The sequence below is a fragment of the Asparagus officinalis genome, chromosome 7 (assembly GCF_001876935.1).
Source record: "Asparagus officinalis chromosome 7, Aspof.V1, whole genome shotgun sequence".
Classification (NCBI taxonomy): domain Eukaryota; kingdom Viridiplantae; phylum Streptophyta; class Magnoliopsida; order Asparagales; family Asparagaceae; genus Asparagus; species Asparagus officinalis.
Window position 1 is genome coordinate 108,145,168 of NC_033800.1, and position 22,742 is coordinate 108,167,909.

Consider the following 22,742-nt stretch of genomic DNA (forward strand, 5'->3'; position numbering starts at 1 on the left):
GGGTACACTACACTGGTGAGACTGTGCAATTGTCTTAATAATTGCAATAGACTGGCTGGCAGGATGATCATCAATTATTGCTGCAACTCAGGTAGTAGCAGATGTTTGATTTTGACCAAAGTGAAGGTGATTTTGCTGGTACTTTGATGACAATGGTGGATATCTGGTACTGCAAGATCAACGTATTGTCAGTTTGCCAAGAAAGAAATGCACTTGAATTTTGACCAAAGTGAAGGTGATTTTTTTGGTACTTTGATGACAGTGGTGGATGTCTGGTACTGCAAGTTCATTTTTCTTTGGAGGATCTCGGTACAAGGAGCTCATAGCTCTCAAAATTTGATTGTCTCAGCAAGGCCGTTCAGTGCAAACAGTAAAGCATGATTGCTATTAACAAATGCATGGTTAAAATCTGGCCAATTGTTACCTGTAATCAGTGGGATGACAGTAGAAGAGTGTTTGGTTCTTTCTGAAAGCTACATCTTTTTATGGCTCTTCTGCAGTGGATGCCTCTTTGTCATTTGAAGGCTTTCTTATTTAGTTTGTTCTTCATTGTTCTCTTTAGAGTCCCCGCCTAGTGCCTCATAAGAAGGCGATAAATTACTAATGTAAAGTTCATGTTAAACTAGAATTGTTTTTTTGGAATTTCTGGTGCGTGTTTTTTGAAAGGTCACTGTTGGAGATAGTGCAATCCTTAACAAACACATCGGTATATAAAACAATAAAATTTGGCCTTTAGAATTTTTCTCAACTATGGAATCTCTACCTCCATTGAATCTAGGGCCATAGCTCTGTGAGATGCATGGTAAAACCAAAATTTTAAATGAATTATTTGATACATATCCAGCAAGCATGCCTATATTTGCTTTATTTTGTATAGATTATTCCTCAAGTGGATTTGCTTTTTCTTTTATTTTGTTAAGATCGGTTTTTAACTTTGGACTTTTAATACATGCCTGTTATATGAATGATATGTGACCTTGTTTCATATCTTCTTTCAGAAAGCAAAATTCTGCTTTGTTCTCTGCCCACATTACTTCTCTTTCCAGTAATCTGATAGTTAGAAGCAAGTGAACTATGAGAGTTAATGTCCAAATCAGGAGTTACTGAAAGTGTAACATTCATTTTCTTTTCTGTGCACTATTCATTTGAAGTAGAGAATTTCAAAATCAGCATGAACTCATTATTTTCAAAATCAGCATTGGAATTTCACTTGAACAAGGGAAACATGTTGAGTACTGTTTTTTTCCTTTAGAGTTTTCTTTTTGTTAGTTTGTGCTGTTATATTCTATTGTTAAACCATAAATCATATTCAAACTGTTCCAAGGCGGCAACTCTCCAACTTGACCCTATCATCATAATATGACACAAATACATAAGAATCTTCGGTATTTGCCCATTTTCTGATGTAAGAATCGACATATGTCATACTATATGTTCTTTGGCTAATTTTGATATTGCTTCCTCGCTTGAATTCTCAGCACTAAAGACTTGGTTACTTGCCTTCCTTCTTGCTTGAAACATCTTTTTCACTTTAATTTTAACTCTTTCTTTTTGCTGGTTTGAAATAATAGGTGGTCATTCCTCTGCATCAGCTAAGATCAGTCAATCCTTCAACAAGCAAAGTAAACCCAGCAGAAAAATATATCCAGATTGTGTCTGTTGACAACCATGAGTTCTGGTTCATGGGTTTTGTGAACTACGACAGTGCCGTGAAGAGCCTACAGGAAGTCTTGCCTGGTGCTCTCGACTTGCAACCTTAGAATTGGTGTGGCATGTGAATTCGCTGCTGCTGCTGCTGCTGTTTCCTTAAGTCTCATTATTCACTTGCTTGGTTACCTAATTGTGCATTATGTTATGTGAGTGATGTTGATGATGGAAACATTCTTCTTTGTATGAGTTGATGATCCTTCTCTCATACTCGTAAAATTGGTGAAGTCCTGAAAATCAAATCTGTGTAATACTGGGCGTGAAATTGCTCTCAAATTTGTTTTTATATGCTGCAGTCCTTTTAATGACCGTATTCACTTTTGGCAAACGATGCATCACTTGATCCTGATTGTCGGCCTACTCTTTTTGATGATGGGGAGGACAGATGTTTGGACCAGTTTACTTTCCCTTGTTCTGGTTTGCATCTATGGAGCGTTCTCACGCGCGTACTTGTTTGTGTTTTCTACATCTTACATGTCCTGAGAAGTACATTAGGAGCTCCAAATCATTGACAGTGGAAATACTAATTTGAAACGTAAATGGAGTCATTTTACTATGTGGGCATGTTTGCAAACCCTATCTCTAAAAGCAGGGGGTGGGAGGCAGGGGCATACAAGTTTATTGCACGCGAGTTATAAGAATGCACCTTTAATTAAACTAAACGCTTTCAAGGGACTGAAGGTGTACCCGCCACCTTGCCCATCTTCGTTTTCTTCTGTTTCTTGATCTTCTTCCTCTCTCCATACAAATGCCATGAAAAATTCCCAGAGGCAATTCACAAGGGCCACTCCCATGCTTCCATGAACTTCTCCTGGAAGAAGATGACTCCTGAGATCTCTGATACTTGAAGGAGTACCCAAATAATGATGCCTTCCGAGGAGTAACGAAGAACAAGGTTTGACACCAAACAAGCCCTAAATGACCTAATTGCCACATAATAGCATCACACATGACGACACTGTAGCATTCACCACTCCCAAGCCCGAACTCTTTTCACTCCCTGTGGATCGCCCGCAGTCATATGCGATATCTAGTGTTAGTTTCTTATCGTTTGAAGCATTTGTTTGTTTTATACTCAATTGATTTTAGAGTATGTCTGGGTACAAGTATAAACTATCATATTAGATCAAAGCCTACCTCAAGAATCAAGGATGGTGAGAAGATCTACTTTTATCTTGGTTTTTACGATTCACCATTATTGATATTTCAGCATTTGTGTAATTTGATCAGCAGAGTTTCAGTGATCGTATATGTTGGATAGCATGTTCCTAATATGTTTCCTAATTTATTTTGGTAACAGGTTATTGAGATTCCTAATCTATTTTGGTAACATGATTATTAGGATTCCTAATCTGTTTTGTTTTTTGTTTTAGAATTCCTAGTATGTTTATGATTTTAGGATTTCTATATAAATAGAACAATTAGAAGAGAGAATTGAGAAGAAAATTAGGGATATTTGGAGCACAGAAAAGAGGTATTTTTTGAGCTATTGGTTAGGGTTTTGTTTGGAGAGAATTAGAGATTTGTTGGTGAGATTAATTGGTGAGTTTGAGTGATTTGTAATCTCAGTTTGTACTCTTCTTCTCTATTAGTGAAAAACCCTATCCCCTTCTTGCCCCGTGGACGTAGGCAACTTGCCGAACCACGTTAAAATTGGTTGTTTGTGTTTGTGGCATTGATTTGGTTCGTTTGGCCTTCTCTCGACGTTCGTTTGATTTGATTTCTCGTAGTACGTTGGTTTGGTTGTTTGGCTTCCGCAATGCTCAACAAGTGGTATCAGAGCTCGGGCTATGCTTGGGCTATTTGGAGGAGTAGGTAGTTTTGGAGGCTCGTTTAGGGCTTCGTTTGGTGATAATGTGATATCTTTTTGGTAAAGACTCTATCTTTTTTAGTTTTGGATCTATTCTTTATTTGTTCCGTATTTGTTTTGGTGCTTTAAGAAAGATGGTCGGAAAAGAAGGAGTTGTGGAGGGTACTTTTAGCGTGAAGACCGTCTAAAGTTTGAATATCCACTCTATGAAGATAGATGTGGAGAAGTTTAATGACACAAATAATTTTGGCCTTTGGAGATGTGAAGTCTTGGATGTGCTCAATGCGTAAAATTTAAAAGATACTTTAGAGTTGGACGGGAAACCGGACGATATTGAGGAGAAGGTTTGGAAAAAGATGAATAGAACGGCGTGTGGTGTGATTAGATCTTGTTTGACTCAAGATTTAAAATATGATGTGATCAATGAGACTTCGGCTAAGAAGATTTGGGAGATCCTAAAGGGCAAGTATTTGACCAAGAGTGTAGAGAACCTCTTGCATTTAAAGAGGAGTCTTTATCACTTCCAATTGAAGAAGGGGACCTCCATTGGTGATCACATAAACCACTACACGAAGCTTCTTGCGGATTTGGCGAATGTAGATGTGATGATTGAAGATGAGGACAAAATGTTGTTGTTGTTGAGTTCCTTGCCTGACGAGGAATATGAGACCTTCGTTCTTACTCTGATTAATGGGAAGACATCTCTTTCTTATAGTGAGGTCACCGCCGCACTTATGAATTATCAGCTTCGAAAGAAGGATAAGGAGACTTCAGTTGAGCCGATAGCGGGGGCATTGGTCGCAAGAGCAAAGAGTCTAAACCATGGTAGGAGGTTGCAGTCTAGAGGAGCACATCTTGGAGTTCGTAGGAATCAATGTGCCTTTTGTAAAGAGGATGGACATTGGAAAGCCAAATGCCCAAAGTTGGTTGATCGAGCTGAGAAGAATAAGGGAAAATCTATTCAAGCTTCAGATGTGAATGTTGTCAAGGCTAGTGGCAATAATTTAGATTCGGATTCTTCGGGCTACTCGTTATCTGTACTACCGTCAGTTTGTGTTGCCAACTCTATAGAGTGGATGTTGGATTCGGGTGCTTCTTACCATATTTGCCCTAGGAGGGATTGGTTCTCCAGCTTTCAAGAGTTAGAAAGAGGGGAGGTCGTGCTCATGGGTAATGGTCATGAATGTCTTATTGGTGGTATCAATACCGTTCGGATTAGGATGAGTGACAGAGTGATTCGGGAGTTGGTTGGAGTGAGGTTCGTTCCTCAGTTGAAGAAGAACATTATTTCACTTGGAGTTTTGAAGGCAGCAGGCTATAGGGTGACCTTGGTCGATTCACGTTTGAAGATCATATTGGGGTCCATGATTGTGATAAAGGGCGTCAGGAGGAATAATTTGTATTACTTGATTAGGAGCACAGTGTTTGATAGAGAGCTGAAGACTTCTTTGGATTTGGCTAGACTGTGGCATTTGTTAAGGCTGAGTTATTTAATTGGTTATGCTGTGCATAGTTTGTTGATGAGTGCTTTAACCTGCAGATTAAAGTTCTTTGAGCACATTAGTATGAGCAAGAAGACTGGTGTGGAGTTGGGCACTTCTATCCATCGATCGATGGGTCTTTTAGGTGGTGTTCAGTCAGGCATTTGGAGGCCTTCCAAGGAGGCATCATTAGAAGGTAATCGGTATTTGGTTTTTACAATTGGGGATTGTTCTAGGCATTGGTGGGTTGCAACCAGGTTCCTTTGGTGTGAAGTCCTAGAAGTCAAAAACAATTGGAAGAAATGTATTGGCAGAAAGGTAACCCATCGTTCTAACTTTGGTAGGGATTCTTTCTTGCATTTGTGCTGAGCTCATGGCAGTTTGAGATACTTTATTGATATGGAGACATTGGAGCGACGAGATGAGATGATAGTTTTGATGGGTCGTTCCTTACTGGAGGGGATCAGCGTTGGTTGTCGAGCATTGGTTTTGGTTTTGGAGCTTCGACATATTTGGGTCATCTTGGTCATAGGTTGCCAACTGCTGCGTGTGAAGATTTTGGATCTGGTGGAGCTGCTTCAGATTTTAGGTTGCGTCGGATATTTGGTTTCCCAACATTTGGTCACATCGAGTATGTGAGATTTGATCTGATTGCACGTTTGGGATTCAAAGGTTCGTTTGATTATCGGTTAGGAGCTTCTGATTTTGATCTGAGCAGGTATGTCACATTTGACTCTCGGCGGGTGGAGAGTGTTGATCAGATCATTGGGATATCACAGAGGGTGGAGGGTGATGCTATTTCACATTGGGTGGAGATTACTCCACATACTCCAGATCATACTGCATCATTTTGGATTCTAGCTGAGGTGACACAATTTGGAGATCATTTGGATTTGGTTGCAGATGATGAGTTGGTTTTGGATTCGAATGCAGCTGGTGGACATGTTTTGGATACGGCCATTGGTTCACCTCAGGTGGAGGTGTTTGATTTGTTTCAGTTTGGGGCCATTGGGAGCGCTATCAGTTGCAGATCCGTTGGTAATATTGGTGAAGAGTTGTAAACTTTTCTATTTGATTGAGGGCCTTTGGAGGCCGTTTGGGTGAACTACGTGAATGCTTGATTCCTTGGGCAAGAGGATACGTAGGCAGTCATTTATGATGCAGCCGGTTTGGTGAGTTGATACCGATATTTGGAGTTTGTTCGTATTCTCGTTTGGGTTCTCAACTTGTTATGAATTGAGTCCGTTGTCGTGGATTTGTCCCATTTCGTACTAGACGCAACAAGTGATACGTTTGGTTGGTATTAGTATCGGCTCAGTTTTGGAAAAACTTCGTCGAGGTGGAGAATTGTTGGATAGCAGGTTCCTAATATGTTTCCTAATTTGTTTTGGTAACAGGTTATTGAGATTCCTAATCTATTTTGGTAACATGATTATTAGGATTCCTAATCTGTTTTATTTTTTGTTTTAGAATTCCTAGTATGTTTATAATTTTATGATTTCTATATATATGGAACAATTGGAAGAGAGAATTAAGAAGAAAGTTGGGGATATTTGGAGCACAGAAAAGAGGTATTTTCTAAGCTATTGGTTAGGGTTTTGTTTGGAGAGAATTAGAGATTTGTTGGTGAGATTAATTGGTGAGTTTGAGTGATTTGTAATCTCAGTTTGTATTCTTCTTCTCTATTAGTGAAAAACCCTATCTCCTTCTTGCCCTGTGGACGTAGGCAACTTGCCGAACCACGTTAAAATTGGTTTTTTGTGTTTGTGATATTGATTTGGTTCGTTTGGCCTTCTCTCGACGTTCGTTTGATTTGATTTCTCGTAGCACGTTGGTTTGGTTGTTTGGCTTCCGCAGCGCTCAACAGTATAGGAATATGCCCTTAATCCCTTTCACAACTTTGGTGTTTTGGTGTAGCGGGAGGAGCCTAGGTATCAGAGCAACACAGGTTCAATTTCTGTAGGTCACAAATTTGAAGCGGCTTTTAAAATAAATAATACCGCTATGTAAGTCTAGGTGTGGGCTCGTAAAAGTGAGTTTAACTTGGGGGGACATATTAGAGTATAAATTATAGCTTCGATAGCAGAGGTCTTTTGACAATTTTTATGATTAAGATGCACTAATTAAGATTGCCACCGTTACCAGTAACATTGTAAAACACGTACGTGATAATTAACATAGATCTTCATTCATAGATCTGAAATTAAACAATTAATTCTTCCACTTTTCATCCTCTGCGGGTTTTAGTGATGTTTAAAGAATTGCCACAAAAAACTTATTTAGCGTTGTAGCCTCGTGCACTTTAGAGCTTGTTCGTGGGATAGCTTTAGGTCGTGCGTCTCTTTGCCTTTATAATATATGGAATGTACTGAAAGAGGTAGACCCGTACGTTGTTTGTTGGGATCCAAACGTTACTCGTTCTTATTCAGAAGAAGAGACCGGGTATGAATCCCCTTGCCAACCTTAGCATTGAGCTCGTGATGCAAAGAGGAAGCCCCATCTTATACGGACCAGTTCTATTCTTTAAAGATTAAGCTGGGAAGAATTGCAAAGTTGTTCAAATCCCGCAAGTTAACCATTCAATTCGAAGCTCGCGTAAATTTGTCACATCATGGCCTCATCCATCACAACTTTTAATTAGCTTATTGGGTCTCAGAATAAAACAAACATCCTGGCGCGCATATTTATCATCTCCAACTATTAGCTCCAGCTAGAACTACACGACGCTAAATAGAACACTATGGTACATCTCAAGCTAGAACAATTAATATAAGATAAACCGAAGCTTCTTTATCAAACTTCTGTTAAAAAAACATAAAAAAGAGTTATTCTAATGACGCATTGATTATATTTTTCACCAACATATATCTGATTACATGTTTTAACTGATTGCGGTCCTGAGACAAGAAAGAAAATGTACATGGGATCGATTCTTCACACGGGCAAGAACACAAAGAAAATTATCAGCTGATTTAGCAAGCCTCTTAGCAAATCAGTTGTACAAGTAGGAGATCTTCGTATCAACGTCGTAACATTATTATAGTAAATCTTACCTGGAAATTAAACCCCGAACACATATCACACATACAACTAATTTCGTGGCACTAACGATTACGGAAGCTCCACCTCCCTCTTCTTCTTTAGCTTCTTTTGTTGCTTCCTCTCTCCGTACAAGTACGATACGAAACCCCATAAGCAGAGAGCGAGAGCGACGCCTTTGCTTCCATCAAAATTCTCGTGGAAAAATATGACTGATAAGATCTCCAATAGCGGTAGGAGAACAGCGATAAGGATGCCACCAAAGAGCGAGGAAGAACAAGAGATGACTCCCACCAAGCCCAAGTTCGTAAACTGCCAGAAGATGGCACCGAAAATGAGCACCACGTAGTATTTCTCCTCTCCAAGTCCGAACTCTTTTGCTTCCCTTCGAATTGCCTGCATTTCATTTTTGGTGTAAGAGTTTGTTTATTCCTTTTTCAACCCCTTAAATCATATGGGAAATTGCCTGATAAATAACTTTACTTACGGTAACATATATCCGTTTATTAGTGGATACAGTTACATTCTCGTAGACTGTTGGTAGCTTTGTTCACGTCTTAAATGTTAACAAGATGGTTTTGTGTTGATGCATTCCTGTTAGGGCCCCAACCAGATCAAAATTGCAAGTAATACAGAAAGGTAGAGAACACAGATAAACGGCCGCAGCCAAATAACTAGGTTTTTATTCTTCAAAATGCTCCCCTCCGCATCCCAGAAAAGAGTGTTTTATCGACAAAACAAAAATAAAAGGAAAAAGATAAAATAATATATTTTTAACTAAAAGTAGAAAAACAGTAAAAACTAGAACGGAATCTGTTTACCCCTCCAGATTGGACGGTCAAACACTGCCTAAAATAGAAAGAAAATAACTGACCGTGTTTTTGAGGCCCAAAGTGGGAGTTTGTCTCAATGTTTATATGGGGCTGTTTGGTTCGTTTCCTTGATATAGAGAAATGCAATTCCATGTAAAGAAACACAAGTTTTGAGTTTTCCAAACTTTTCCAAGAAATAGATTGTTTTGCTTTGGTTACACATAAAAAATGATGGGAAACCAATGTATTTATTTTTCTTGTGTTTGGTTCGCATAGAAAAAAAAGGAAAACTTTTGTAAACAAAGCAGAGAAGGAAAAAATCTGACGTGGCAGAGTTTTCATCAATTTCACTTGGTTGGGGAAGGAAATCGGAGAGGGAAAAAAATCTTAGTTGGCGGCGATTTCAGCAGAGGTTTCCCTCTTCCATTCGAGCGAACCAAAGCGGCACAAAGAAATGGACGGAAACAAAAAAGCTGATGTGGAGGGCTAAAAATCTGACGTGGAGGGGTTTTCTAAGTTTTCCACCCCTTATAATAGCGAACCAAACAGCCCCTATAGTCTAAAGATATGAGCCAAAATACGTATAAGTCGTTGACTAAAAATTAAGGACACCACAGCTACACGAAAATATGCTGGAAGGTGAGAAAAGGGAGGTCTATAAATAATCTTTACACGTGCACGGGTATGAAACAGAGGGGAGTAAATTTTGCAGATAGATGCGCGTGGAGGCGACTCCCCGATCCTCTCGAAAGAATGTCAGGGTTCCTAAGAAGGAGAGTGAAGGAACCTCTACGTACTAGTGATGTTAGAGCTTCAACAGATGATATAGACGTTAAGGCAAAAGGTTGTCCCTTCTCAGAATCAGGAATCGCCAGCTTGTTAAATTGTGGGATCGAAATGTAAGGAGTCATTGCTTGCTATTTTTTCACTACCTATAACTAATGGATTCTAAGTCTCATAAAATTCAAGATGAAAGGGGAGCAGATCTAGTAGTGGATCTTGTTTGGTGTGAAAGTTGACATCTTAGGTATTTATTACAACTTCAATCGTTACAATGAAAACAAAAAGATAGTCTTTTTATAAGACTCTTACACAATAAAAACGAAAAAAAATTATAACTCTCGTCAAAATAAACACAACAGACGTTTATTACCCGCTGTTTGCGTGAGATTTTTGCATGTGTCAGGGTTTATCCGTGGACCACCTCAGATCAGATCAAAGTTCAGATTTCGTTGACTCGTGAAGGAATCAAGAAACCAAAGTAATTATCTCGATAACAGCGAGATAACCACTCTTCTCGATATCACAGCAATAGTGCAATCTCAAGGGAAGAACTGGGTTACAGATCTGTCGAACTTTCCTTCTCTATGCTGAAGAATTCACTGAGATCTCCTCGTCCTCTCTAAAATTCATGGCTCTTCAGTCTCCAATTCAGCAGGGCTTCGCCAAGGCTTGAGAATTTCAGATCTGAAAATGAAGACCCTATGGCTGTATTTATATGCTTCGGGAGCTCTGTTTTTAGATAAGAACAGCCGATTCACTCTTATCCTTAGTTACAACCACTTTATCATGTTCTAGGATAATATTAGATCAGTTAAAATAAATCCGGACGGTTAACGGTCGAAAATGGCTCAAAACAACGTTTTTAGGCCTGCGGACACCCGCAGTGTCTCGGCCATGGCCGAGACACTTGGGGTGTCTCGGCCTTAGCCGAGACACTCGCAGTGTCTCCGCCAAGGCCTGGGAACTGTTCAGGTGCGCCCCAGTCAGAATCGCTGTATCTTTGTCGTCCAAACTCGAAATTACGCGATTCAAAGTACGTAGGAAAGCCGACAAAGAGATCTACAAGCTCCCATAGTTGAATCATACATGGAGTGGACGAGACACGAGGGATGCTTCGTATTTCATAAGTGAAGCGTAACTCCCGACCAGTTCGTATTTTCGTTATTTTGCAGTTTCGTTGCTTCATACGGTTCCTCGACTCACTTCATATGCTTGTCGACGTCAAAAAAGCTTCTATGACTCGGATAGTGATGTTCATCATCTTCTCTCTATCTCGAGCCATGTGTGAGAATCTGTGGGTAATTTTTGATGCCTACAGATACCTCCTTCAAAGTATTTCGGTCTCGTTTCTTTTATAGAGGAGGCCGAAATACTTTGGATGTGATAGACCCAACCTTTAGTCAGTGTAAAAGGATCTGTAATTGGCTTCTACTCTTGACTTCTTTAATTTTTAGTTTATTCAGTGCTTTGTTGAATACCTAAAATTTTTCCAGCACTGCATTTATCGTCTGGCCGTTGTCGAAGTCTCAAATCAAAACTAATGAGTTTGTTTTAGCTCGTGTCATTGAGTTGACTTTGAACTGACTATCTTCATTGGAAATTCATATCTGAACTTTGGAGTTGATTGGAGGCTACACGTTGACCGTCATCGCCATGCGTTGACCGGAGGCTACGCGTTGGCTATCATTGTAACGCGTTGACCGACGTTAACTTTCATCATAGCACATTGATCGGTGTTGACCGGAGGCTACACGTTGACTATCATTGTAACGTGTTGACCGGAGGCTACGTGCTGACCGGCGCTGACTTATGGCTATGTGTTGACTCTCATTACAACGCGTTGACCGGCGTTGACTTTCATCATAACGCGTTGACCGGCGTTGACATGGAGCTATGTGTTGACTATCATCGCAACCCGTTGATCGGAGTTGACTTGAGACTAACTCTCATCAAAATGCGTTGATCGGCATTGATTGGAGTCTACACAGTTTAGGCTCTTAAGGCATTAGAGTGTGACGGTCCAAAATGTCGGGCTGCAGGACCAACTATTAAAGTTGTTTTGTCTGCAGGTAAGGATCTTATCCTAAAGTTTGTTGGATGTTCAAGTCACGAGACCAACAAATAAAGCTGGTGCATCAATAACTCTTGTATTTATAGGATTTTTGGTAAACCCTCAGCCATCAACGGGTTTGATAAGCCTTTACCGACTACGTTTGAGTCCAGTTAGCATGCAGATTGTTTAAATCCGTTCTGCATGTAACGTTGTGTTAAAAGAGTTAACTCTTTTAGTGCTACGAGATTGAATACGTAGACTTCGTCTTTCTCATGGGAATAGACTACCCGACAACGCTTGTTAGGCGCTGTCTTATCCCTACTTAGGCTTTGGGATAAAAATCCTCAGACTTGGATTATGGTGTCTTCTTCAATCGGTGAAAGACTAAACCAATAACGCGTGCTAGGCATTGGCTTATCCCTTCTTAGGATTCAGAATAAACTTCCCCGTACGTGTGAGGCACAGATTTTGGGAGTTAAAAAGTAGTGTCTTCTCTTGGAGCAAAGACGAACCTGATGCTAGAGAGGAAGAATTATATATTCTATCTCTAGTTACAAAGAAAACTTAAAGTAGGATCTACACTCCGAGAATCGAAAAGATTCGGATAATCCTAACTGTCGGAAGGTTTGATTACCGAACTAAAGGTGAATTTCTCATTTATCGAGAGTGAATTGTGGTTTTGTGCTGATTGTAGGAAGGTTTGACCAAGTAGGAGTTTGAGGTGACCCTTACTGTAGGAAAGTTTGATCACTCGATTTGAAAGTTGATCTCTCGTTCATGGAAAGAATCGAGATGAGATTTTGGTTTTGGCCCTACATGTAGGAAGGTTTGATCAAATGAGGGGTTTGAATGATCTTAACTATTTAAAGGTTTAATCATTCAATTTGTGGACCTCTCGTTCATGAAAAGAATCGAGAGGAGATTTTGATTGTGGTTCTAACTATTTAAATGTTTGACCAAGTGAGAGTGAAAGTATAAATCACAGTGGGAGTGTTGACTCGTACGAATCACTCAGTGGGGGGTTTTTGATGTCAAATGATGAGATTTTGACACGAAGGGGATTTGACAATCGCAATAGACCGTTCGAATTAAAATTTCTAGTGCTATGTCAGGACTTTAACAGTGGGGGTTTAGTATTTATCACTTTGTTTGTAATGACCGGGTTATCCCTAAGAATATTACATGTAATGTTCTTTCGAGAACTTTCCATTATATGAATTATCCACCCCCAGCTTTCTTTGCGAAACTATGTCCAATGAGGAGCACATAAACTAAGTAAAGTAAGAACATAAATAACGTTCTCAGTGGGTATACCAAAAAACATTATCTCATGAGAGCTTTCCCAAAAAGATTAAGTAAAATCTGAGAATAGTTAAACGCACACACTACATTTGTGTCACACCCAAAGATCTAGGTGCACTCTCATTCCGTGATCTTTGTTATTGTTATATATATAGTTTTCTGCTAAATTTACTTTATGATTTGGATTTTTAAATGCATGTTTTCTTATTCATGACTAAAAGTAAAGTGATACAATTATATAGTCTTTCTATGCTTATAGTAATTATGCATTTATGATATTGTTTACATGTGCACAAACCACTACATTCATTTTCTCACTTGCTAGATGACTTTCTGACCATCCTGGTTTGCACACCGGTGACGAATCTAGATATGTCAACTTTGCTTTCAGGAACCCCCAATTCTAGTGATCTTCAGTAGAAGGGATCCCATTGATTGACTTATATGTCAGCTTATCTAGTTTCTATTCCAGTTTGACAATTATTAGATTATGCTTTGCCAATTATTAGATTATGCTATCTTTTGAACTATATTTATTATTTTCGCTACTATATAGTAGCTCTAATGTATCTAGACTTGTGTGGCTGACTGACCTGTTATTATTATGCTATGAGGATGATATTGATATCAGACTTGTGAATCCTTTATGTTATTCAAATATCAATGAGAATTGTTAATTACTTTGGTTGAGTATTTTTTACTTCCGCTAAGAAGTTGTGTTGTATACTTACTTTTGTTATATATCAAATTTTCTTTATTTGTGATTATGTATAATTTTGTGATTCTATTCTGATTATGATGGTTGAGATGTATTATTGATCATTCTGATAGGCTTAAGTATGTGATTCTATTCTGATTATGTATAATTTTGTGATTCTGGGACATGTGGTGTGACAATAATCCTCCAATGAGAATCAAGATCTAGATTATGAGCACAAAGCTAATTAGGAGCATATTTACTAGAAATAGAAAGAGCAAGAGATGCTAAACCTTAGTTTCAAAAGACCAAAAAGAGAAACTTATGTACATGTATTGAATTCTTAAATTTTTCGTTTATTAGGATGGTTTAGGCCCTTGATTATCCAACAACCAAGAGATTTCATCATAGTTTAGTGGAGCTACTACCTTTTAACTCTGCTACTACTATTGAGATTGAGATATGTAATACTCACATTTGTAGGATTGTGAAGACCTCCCTTTTTTGCACTAGTAACCCTTTGATATAAGTCCACTATGAAATCCACTATGAAATCAATGCAATTATCATCATTCACTTGAAGATAAGAGGAGTCATTAGAGTGGTCACACTGGATTTGGGTGTCCCTTGTTTGGAATACGATCCTTCCCAATTTTAGTAGCAGTAGAATGTTCCTTGCCAAATCTGACTAGATGCCATCCATGATCATCATTAGAATTAGTAGCAATAGGGTTTTAGGAGCAATAATCTTAGGAACAGCCTTAGGGGGGGTATAACCACCCTGAGGACAACCTTAGGAACCCAAACCCTTTTCACCACTTTCTTTTTGCACTTCTCCAAACTATGACCAAACACTCTATAGTGAGAACACTTATGGCCTATCCGCTCATACTCTGTTTTTTTGCTTAAACTCCTTGCTATTAGGATCTTTGATGGTGAGAGAACTGGGGAGATCAAAATCAGCCTATATCTTTATACATACTTGAGCAAAAGAAACCATATCCTTTTTAGCAGTAATTTACCACCGGAGGATGCCAGTTTACAAATGACACTGGTCAATTTAGTTAAGACATGTTCATTCTCGAGATGTAGCTTCAGATTGGGAAGTTTCACCCAAATTGGAATAGAGGAAACATTCAGTTCAATTAAGATTGAGATCTAGACCATGAAACTAGAATTAATGACTTATTATTAAAGGTCCAAGGGCCGTGCATCAGAACAACCATTTTATCTTTAGGAGAAGCAAATTTAAAGAGAAAAAAAACTTGATTGCATAGCAAGGACATCAATTTAACCATACTCTAGTGTTAATCTACATAATTCCTAATCGCAGCAAATGGAGCTTTGAATCCAAGAACATACCCTACCACAACTGAATTCCACTCCTCAATACCATATAACCCCATTTGGATTCATAAAATTAACAAGAGTAACCCCCAACTTGTTAAGCAATGAAAGAGACGTTCAACCGATTCCTCTTCTGCCAATTTGCACTGATAGTTGAAGCTGAAGAAGGGGAATTTTTCTTTTGATCTAAGGTACTCTTATCCTAAGCTAAAGTTTGAATTAAAGCTGAATTCATGTTCAAAAAGGAGAATCAAGATCAACAAGAAGAGAGGAGAAGAAAAATCTAGAACGAAGGTAAAAAGAGAAAAGGAAGAAGACGAGAAGCATACAATAGCAAGAGAGAAGCATACAATAGCAAGAGAGGCTATCGTACACCACCTGTTTGGATGGAGGGTAGAGAGGGGGAAGAAAAGGGAAATTTTATTTTAACCTTGTTTGGGAGTTTTATTTAGGAGGGTAGAGGAGGGGAATGGAGGGAAAATTTGGCTCAAATTCTTACACTCCAAATTGAGGTGTAAGAGCAAGTCCAGCAAGTTCCCAGTTGGGAGTCCTAATCAGCAAGCTCTCAAGCATTTTGAAATAAAAAATTTAAAAAATAAGCCTTGGAAGGCCCTCCTTATTTTATGGAGCTCCAACAATATTAAAAAACTCCTCTTCTATTTTAATTTTTTTTACCCATTACTTTTAATTATATTTAAACCTCTTTTATTTCATTTCTAACCGTTGAATACGGCCTTTGAGGGAGCTCACACGGTCTTCAAGGTAATCCATGGTCTTTGAGGGAATGCACACGGTCTTCAAGGTAGCTCGCGGTCTTGGGGTTGGGCACGAAGTTCGAGGTTGGGCACGAAGTTCGAGGTATCAAAATCTTTGACCGTCAACCGACCTTCTCCTATAAAATTCGATGCCTTCTCACCTTAACCCATCGTCTCCCAGAACAAAATGTCTAGCTCATCTAGCTCTAGCGAAGATGAAATGATGAAGACGTTCTTTCTTATGGGAGCTGCTGTTGTCGAGGAAGAAGAACAAGAGAAAGGTTCAACTTCAGTTTAACACAAAAGACGTTTCGTGCTCCATCGAAACCGACTGGAAGGCCACAATCGGTTGTTCAAAGATTATTTTGCTGACGCACTAACCTATCCTCTTCATTATTTTCGTCGAAGATTCAGAATGACGCGTTCGTTATTCCTTCGGATCCACGACGCAGTCGTCGAACATGACAAGTACTTTGTCCAAAAGAGGAATGATGGTAGAGTTGGGACTTTATAGCCTTCAAAAGATTACTACAGCTATGCGGATGCTCGCATATGGAGCATCCGCTGATACCGTTGATCGGTAAAAGTACGTCGCTTGAGAGCGTGAAGAGGTTCGTTCGATCGATTATCAACATCTTTGGGGAGGAATACCTTCGTTCACCAACTAATGAAGACGTTGCACGCCTGCTCGAGGAAGGTTCACAACGAGGTTTTCCTGGTATGCTTAGGAACATCGACTGCATGCACTGGACATGGAAGAACTGTCCAACCGCCTGGTAAGGTATGCATACTGGGCATTTTTATAAACCTACAATTATTTTGGAGACCGTAGCTAGCAAAGATTTTTGGATATGACATGCCTTCTTTGGATTGCCGGGGTCTCACAATGACCTCAATGTTCTACATCGTTCACCGATTTTCGCACAACTTGCTAAGGGAAGAGCTTCACCGTGCAACTATACTGTTAATGGCCACGAGTATAATATGAGATACTATCTCGCCGACGAGATTTATCTAGAGTGGCCATATTAGTGAATACTATTCCAGCACCACGAGGAAACAAGCATAAGTACTTTGCTTAATAGCAAGAGAGTGCAAGAAAAGATGTTGAGCGAGCTTTTGGCGTGTTGCAAGCTCGATTTGCGATTGTTCGTGGACCAGGACGAGCGAGCTTTTGGCGTGTTGCAAGCTCGATTTGCGATTGTTCGTGGACCAGGACGTTTCTGGAAACCTAGTGTGCTGAAAGACATCATGATAAGCTCGATTTGCGATTGTTCGTGGACCAGGACGTTTCTGGAAACCTAGTGTGCTGAAAGACATCATGATAGCTTGCATCATATTACATAACATGATCATTGAAGACGAACGAGATTGCTAATTGGACAACAACTTCGACTTTACTGATTCGATACCAATCGTTGAACCTTCTCATGTGCGGACGGTGCCTCTAACCGAGTTCATCCAAAATCATCATCGGATCAGGAACACGCAAACACACAAAGTACTAAAGAATGATTTGATTGAGCATCTGTGGCAACTCAAGGGAACCATCGTCGATGATTAAGTTTCTTTATGTCTAATGTAATTTCAGCAAAGAAGTTCGAGTTGTTGTACTACGCCAATTTCATTTTCAATAAAGTAGTTGTTTTCATTAAATGCCAAAATTTTCAACTTCAAGTAGATAGAATTATAAATCTAATACAATATAATATTTGATAATTAGGAAGAACTAATTAGGATGCAATGCAGGTACAATCATAAATCTAATACAAGATAATATATGATAATTAGGAAGAACTAATTAGGATGCGATGCGGGTACAATCATAAATCTAATACAAGATAATATATGATAATTAGGAAGAACCCTTAGACATCCACCGCCCCAATATCTCTGCCTGACGCATTTCAAAGTATCGTCGTTGAACTGAATTGAGTGTTAAGAGATCCATCTTCATGATATCGTCATCTTGTTTCTTCTGTTTTAGCTCCATTTTTTGATTGGTGGTTTGTTTCATCCACGTGAAAGCCTCTCCTATGATGGACTTAGCAGACTCAGAGTTTTCCATATTTTGTTTCCTCTTGAGCTTTGCTGCTTTCCTCCCTTCAGGCCTTGCTATAACATCATCCGAGTCAGTATTCAACTCGATGGGGGTCGCTGGCATGGAATTATTTGGTGAGGAATCAGAGTTTGTGGTTCTTCTCGGCTGTGATCGAATTTTATTGTAAGTTTCCATTTGTTGGATCCACTTTTGATGATGACGCAACTTAACCTAGCAATGGTCAAACACGAATGGTTTACCATAAAGAGATTGGTATAATTCTTTTACTTCTGCAGTCTACACAAGAGTTAAATTTAGAATAATCAAAAACAAATTAAACACATATATTCCTCTCTTCAATGATATGTTGTTTACATAAAAACATATAAGTTAAATATTTACCTGGTCAATAATTCCCGTACCAGATCTTTGTCTTCCTTCAATCTGAGCAACGCACTTGCAGAACTTGTTGACGGACAGTTGAATCGTTGACCAATGATATATCATTTAGTTTGGTGTACGGCTCGTTGGATCGGTGAAGTATTGGATAAAGTAGTCGTTAGCTCTATGCCAAAACTTATCTTTGTGTTGCCACGTACCTTGGATGGCGTCTTGGCTCGTGTTCAGCCAAATAGACACAAGAAGCTTATCCTCGTAGACAGTCCAATTTTCGGACCGCATGTAAGATTTCTTCTTCTTTGTGGTCGGTGTTTCTTGGGATGACACTTGTTGTGTTGCCGATTGCGAGAACTCGATGGGGTGACGTTCTTCTACGACGTCTGTATAGAACGATGGGTATAAGGTTGATCCTTCACCGTTAAGGAGTTACGAATAAAATATTTGGGAGGGATCCATGAGATTTGTAATTTGATAGGAAAATATAGAGTTTTTTTAATGAGAGAATTGTGTGGAATGATTTGTGTAGTGACTTGAAAATTTATAGAATTTTTTTACTATTGAACGGCTAATTTTTAAACACCTAATTTGAAACTGGGTTTTCTTAAACATTTAAATTTTAAACTCAACGGATATATGGTTTTTTTTGTAATTTTTTTTAATACTTGGGAGCTCCCAAGCGCTCCACAAATTTGTGGAGCACTTGGGAGCTCGATGGCACGAGCTCCCATGCTTCGTACCACATAGGCATTGAGAACAACGCTAGGAGTTTGCTGGAGGGGAGTTCACAAGCTCCCACCGCCACATAGGCGTTGAGAGTAGCGGTGGGAGCTTGGTGTCCTTGCTCTAATGGAGGGAAAGGGAAGGAAGATGAATTTTTTCCCTTCCTTCCCCTTCCTTTCCTTTCCTAAGTAAACTCCCAAACACACACAAAAGTCTCCATCCCCTTTCTTTTAAAATCCTAATATTTGTTTATTTAATTTGATTTATATTTATCATATTTAGATTGAATATTGATCAAAGAGGCATGCTCTTAGTTGTGATTTAGCTTTTATTTGGCATGAGTATAGATTAATTATTATATGTGTGCTTAATGATCTTTATTTTGTGTTATGACTTCATTTTCTAGTTGTTAGGACATTGTATAGTTTCTAGAGCGTTAGAGATTAGAGCTTGACTCTCTAGTGTTTAGAGAGTCCGTTAAAATGGAGTGTCCAGACTTTTGTAAGATCAATGCATCATTTACTCTCTAGGGAGGAGCAGTTTTGAGTAATAGAGCGACTTGACTCCCTTAAGATCATCAAGGCTATTATGAGTACGCACTTGGTAGGTATAGGTTTTCTATGTAAAAGCCTTATAAATCCAAAATGCTTTAGATGTCGGGTACCAGTAAGAGCTGCTTTCAAAATAAACAATATTAGTTTAACTGAAAATAAATGAGTTATGAAAAATCAGGCCTGAACGGGGTGCAGTCGTGATACACTGCCCTAGAAGATAGAGGACCCGCCTGTCGCCCTGGCGTAGTTGATCCTCCCCCCTAGCGGTAAAAGCCCCCCGGAAACGGCCGGCCTCTCTACTCGGGCGCGAGTAGCAGAGCTTCTGCTCAGATGAAGATGATTGCCCAAAAATAATCCTCAAAATATGTAGCCGAAAATCTTTGAGTACTAAGAGTAGCAGAAGGAGGAAGAGGGAGCTATGAAATTCTTTGTGAATTTCTGTGTGTTTTCCCGAATGAACTCTGCCTCCTTATATAGCCTCATGAACCAGTAACCGATGCTGAATCTCCTCGTCCGTTGGGCGTAAATCACGCTGCCGTTACATAATAAATGCTGCCGTTACATAATAAATGCTGCCGTTACAAAAAAATAAAAGCTGGAGAAGCAAAACCCGAGTGCGGTGCGGCGTGGCGCGCGCGTCGTGGCGAGGCGCTTGTGTCGGAGATCTCCAGCAAATCTAGACCAGGAAGGAGGGAGTTTATCAATCAAACAGGAAACTTTATAGTCATCAGTAAAAGTGTTTCCTTTTGATTGGAGATGACGGATGAAATCTAAAAATTCATGAATTTGTTCATTAATGGGCTTGTCATCTACCATCATGAACTTATTGAAGGACGAAGAGGTGAAACGCAGAATTCCGGCATCATCATAGCCATATTCTGCTTCAAGAGCTTGCCATAGGTCTTTTGCACTTTTGAACTCATAGTATATGTCATAAAGGTTGTCTGCAAGTGCACTAAGAATTCTATGACAACAATGATAATTAATATCTTCTGGTTTCATAGAGCTAGAAAGAGAGCTAGCACCTGAACCAGAAGTGGAAGGAACAGACTGTTCAGGATCAGGAGTCAAAGGTTGAGTACCACTAGTAGAAGACTCAGGAAAGTCAATGGCTGATAAGAGACCTAAGGTAGTGAGCCAGTATCTCATCTGATTAGCCCACCGTTTATAGTTGATACCGGTGAACTTCTCAGGTTTGACACTTTTTGAATGATCAATTGCCATAAGTCCAATTTGAGTTTTACTAGTCTAGGTAGTTGAAATCTGAACAGGGTAAGAATTTTATTAATACTACTAGACCAGAAACTTAATTAAACCTGCTCTTAACCAAAAAACTCTAAAAGTGAAAAGATTAAAGTTTTACTCGGGTAGTTTGGCCAGGTAAGGATAGTACTAGAGGTTGATCAATGATCGATTAAGTACCTCGTTTCTTGCAGAGCGCTTTATGCAACCCTTAAACCTTTCCTTAGACACCAACTAATCCAAGAAAACTTGAACCGGTTCACTTAAAGATTTTTTTTTTATTTTTTATTTTTATTTTTTTTTTTTTATGACAGATACTGAATATGAAAATTGACAGATATAAAATTCAGTACTATTGCAGTAAAATAATTTGTTAACTACTTAGATGCAAAAGGTTAACAAATTAAAACAGTTAAACAAATATGAAATTCGGGTGAACAGTAACAATTTTTTTTTTTTAATATATATTTATTTTCAGATTTAAATTAACAGCAATAAATTATCTATCTTCTAGATTGCTTTCAAAATAAACAATATTAGTTTAACTGAAAATAAATGAGTTATGAAAAATCAGGCCTGAACGGGGTGCAGTCGTGATACACTGCCCTAGAAGATAGAGGACCCGCCTGTCGCCCTGGCGTAGTTGATCCTCCCCCCTAGCGGTAAAAGCCCCCCGAAAACGGCCGGCCTCTCTACTCGGGCGCGAGTAGCAGAGCTTCTGCTCAGATGAAGATGATTGCCCTAAAATAATCCTCAAAATATGTAGCCGAAAATCTTTGAGTACTAAGAGTAGCAGAAGGAGGAAGAGGGAGCTATGAAATTCTTTGTGAATTTCTGTGTGTTTTCCCGAATGAACTCTGCCTCCTTATATAGCCTCATGAACCAGTAACCGATGCTGAATCTCCTCGTCCGTTGGGCGTAAATCACGCTGCCGTTACATAATAAATGCTGCCGTTACATAATAAATGCTGCCGTTACAAAAAAAATAAAAGCTGGAGAAGCAAAACCCGAGTGCGGCGTGGCGAGGCGTGGCGTGCGCGCGCGCGTGTGTGGAGAAAGAGCACAAACACTAGTAGGCCCAAAACATTACTCAAAGCCCATAAGAAAGTGAACCATTATAAACCACTTGAACTTCTCTTCAACTTCCAATGTGGGACTATTCACAATTGCCTTTTCCTTAAGAAAATGCTAACAAGAGCACACCTTAATAATTAAATTTCCTACATAATTAAGGTGGAGTTTTGATTGTCGACTCTTAATTGAGCTTGCTTGGTAGATCTTAGAGGCTTCGCAAAAACCTAAACTAAGCACATGGCTGTTACCATATGTCACATAACAATAGTTAAAGGTGGTACCACAATTAATGGTTTCGCCCTTTAATTTGGATACACACTTGATATTATATTTAGCAATCTGAAAGAGTATTGATTCAGTTCATCATGGGCTTCGTTACTATTCAATTGACCTAAGTGAAATTAAAGTGCTAGCTATCTCTCTAGTATGCACACGAGACTAAAGACAACCAAAGGCTAGTTTGAACTTTGTGCGGAACTATCACAAATAGTTGTAGTTTCAAACTTCGGCCTTACTTACATCCCAAGTTATTTGCCCTCTAACTTTATTTGTTTTCCAAGTCTATACAATACCGATAGATATCGGAGGTTAGATCCTACGGCTATAAAATTATCTCACTTTTCCTCCCCAAGAATGTTCTAAAATGAAGTGTATCCTTGTACGATAGCAAACCAATAAATCGGAAATCCAATATAATAATATAGGGAGAGTACGTCCATAGTTGGAGTTGCTGGCTTGTGGATATCATATAAGAGAGGCACTAGGGGCACACTCTCTACCACACCACCTCTCTTGTTACAGTGCACGGGGCCCACAAGAGATTTTAAAAATTAAAATCTCATGTGGGCCCCGTACACTGTAGCAAGAGAGGTGGTGTGGCTGGGAGTGTGGTAGAGGGTATGCCCCTAGTGCCTCTCTTTAATTTA

At 39.2% G+C, this 22,742-nt stretch overlaps 2 protein-coding genes across 3 annotated transcripts in view; one reads left to right on the forward strand and one right to left on the reverse strand.

Annotated features, from left to right (window-relative positions):
• The window catches only part of LOC109850020 (GLABRA2 expression modulator-like), a 9,825-nt gene extending 7,790 nt beyond the window's left edge, over positions 1–2,035 (forward strand). For both annotated transcript variants that reach the window (XM_020419914.1, XM_020419916.1), the window contains exon 4: positions 1,572–2,035. In XM_020419914.1, the coding sequence (XP_020275503.1) occupies positions 1,572–1,760 (189 nt within the window). In that variant the 3' untranslated portion in view covers positions 1,761–2,035. The remainder of the gene's footprint in view (positions 1–1,571) is intronic.
• LOC109847623 (purine permease 3-like) overlaps positions 7,854–22,742 on the reverse strand; it is a gene marked incomplete at its 5' end in the record, with an annotated part of 48,672 nt that continues 33,783 nt past the window's right edge. The window contains one exon of the mRNA XM_020416855.1: positions 7,854–8,433. Coding sequence (XP_020272444.1) covers positions 8,110–8,433 — 324 coding nt within the window. The remainder of the gene's footprint in view (positions 8,434–22,742) is intronic.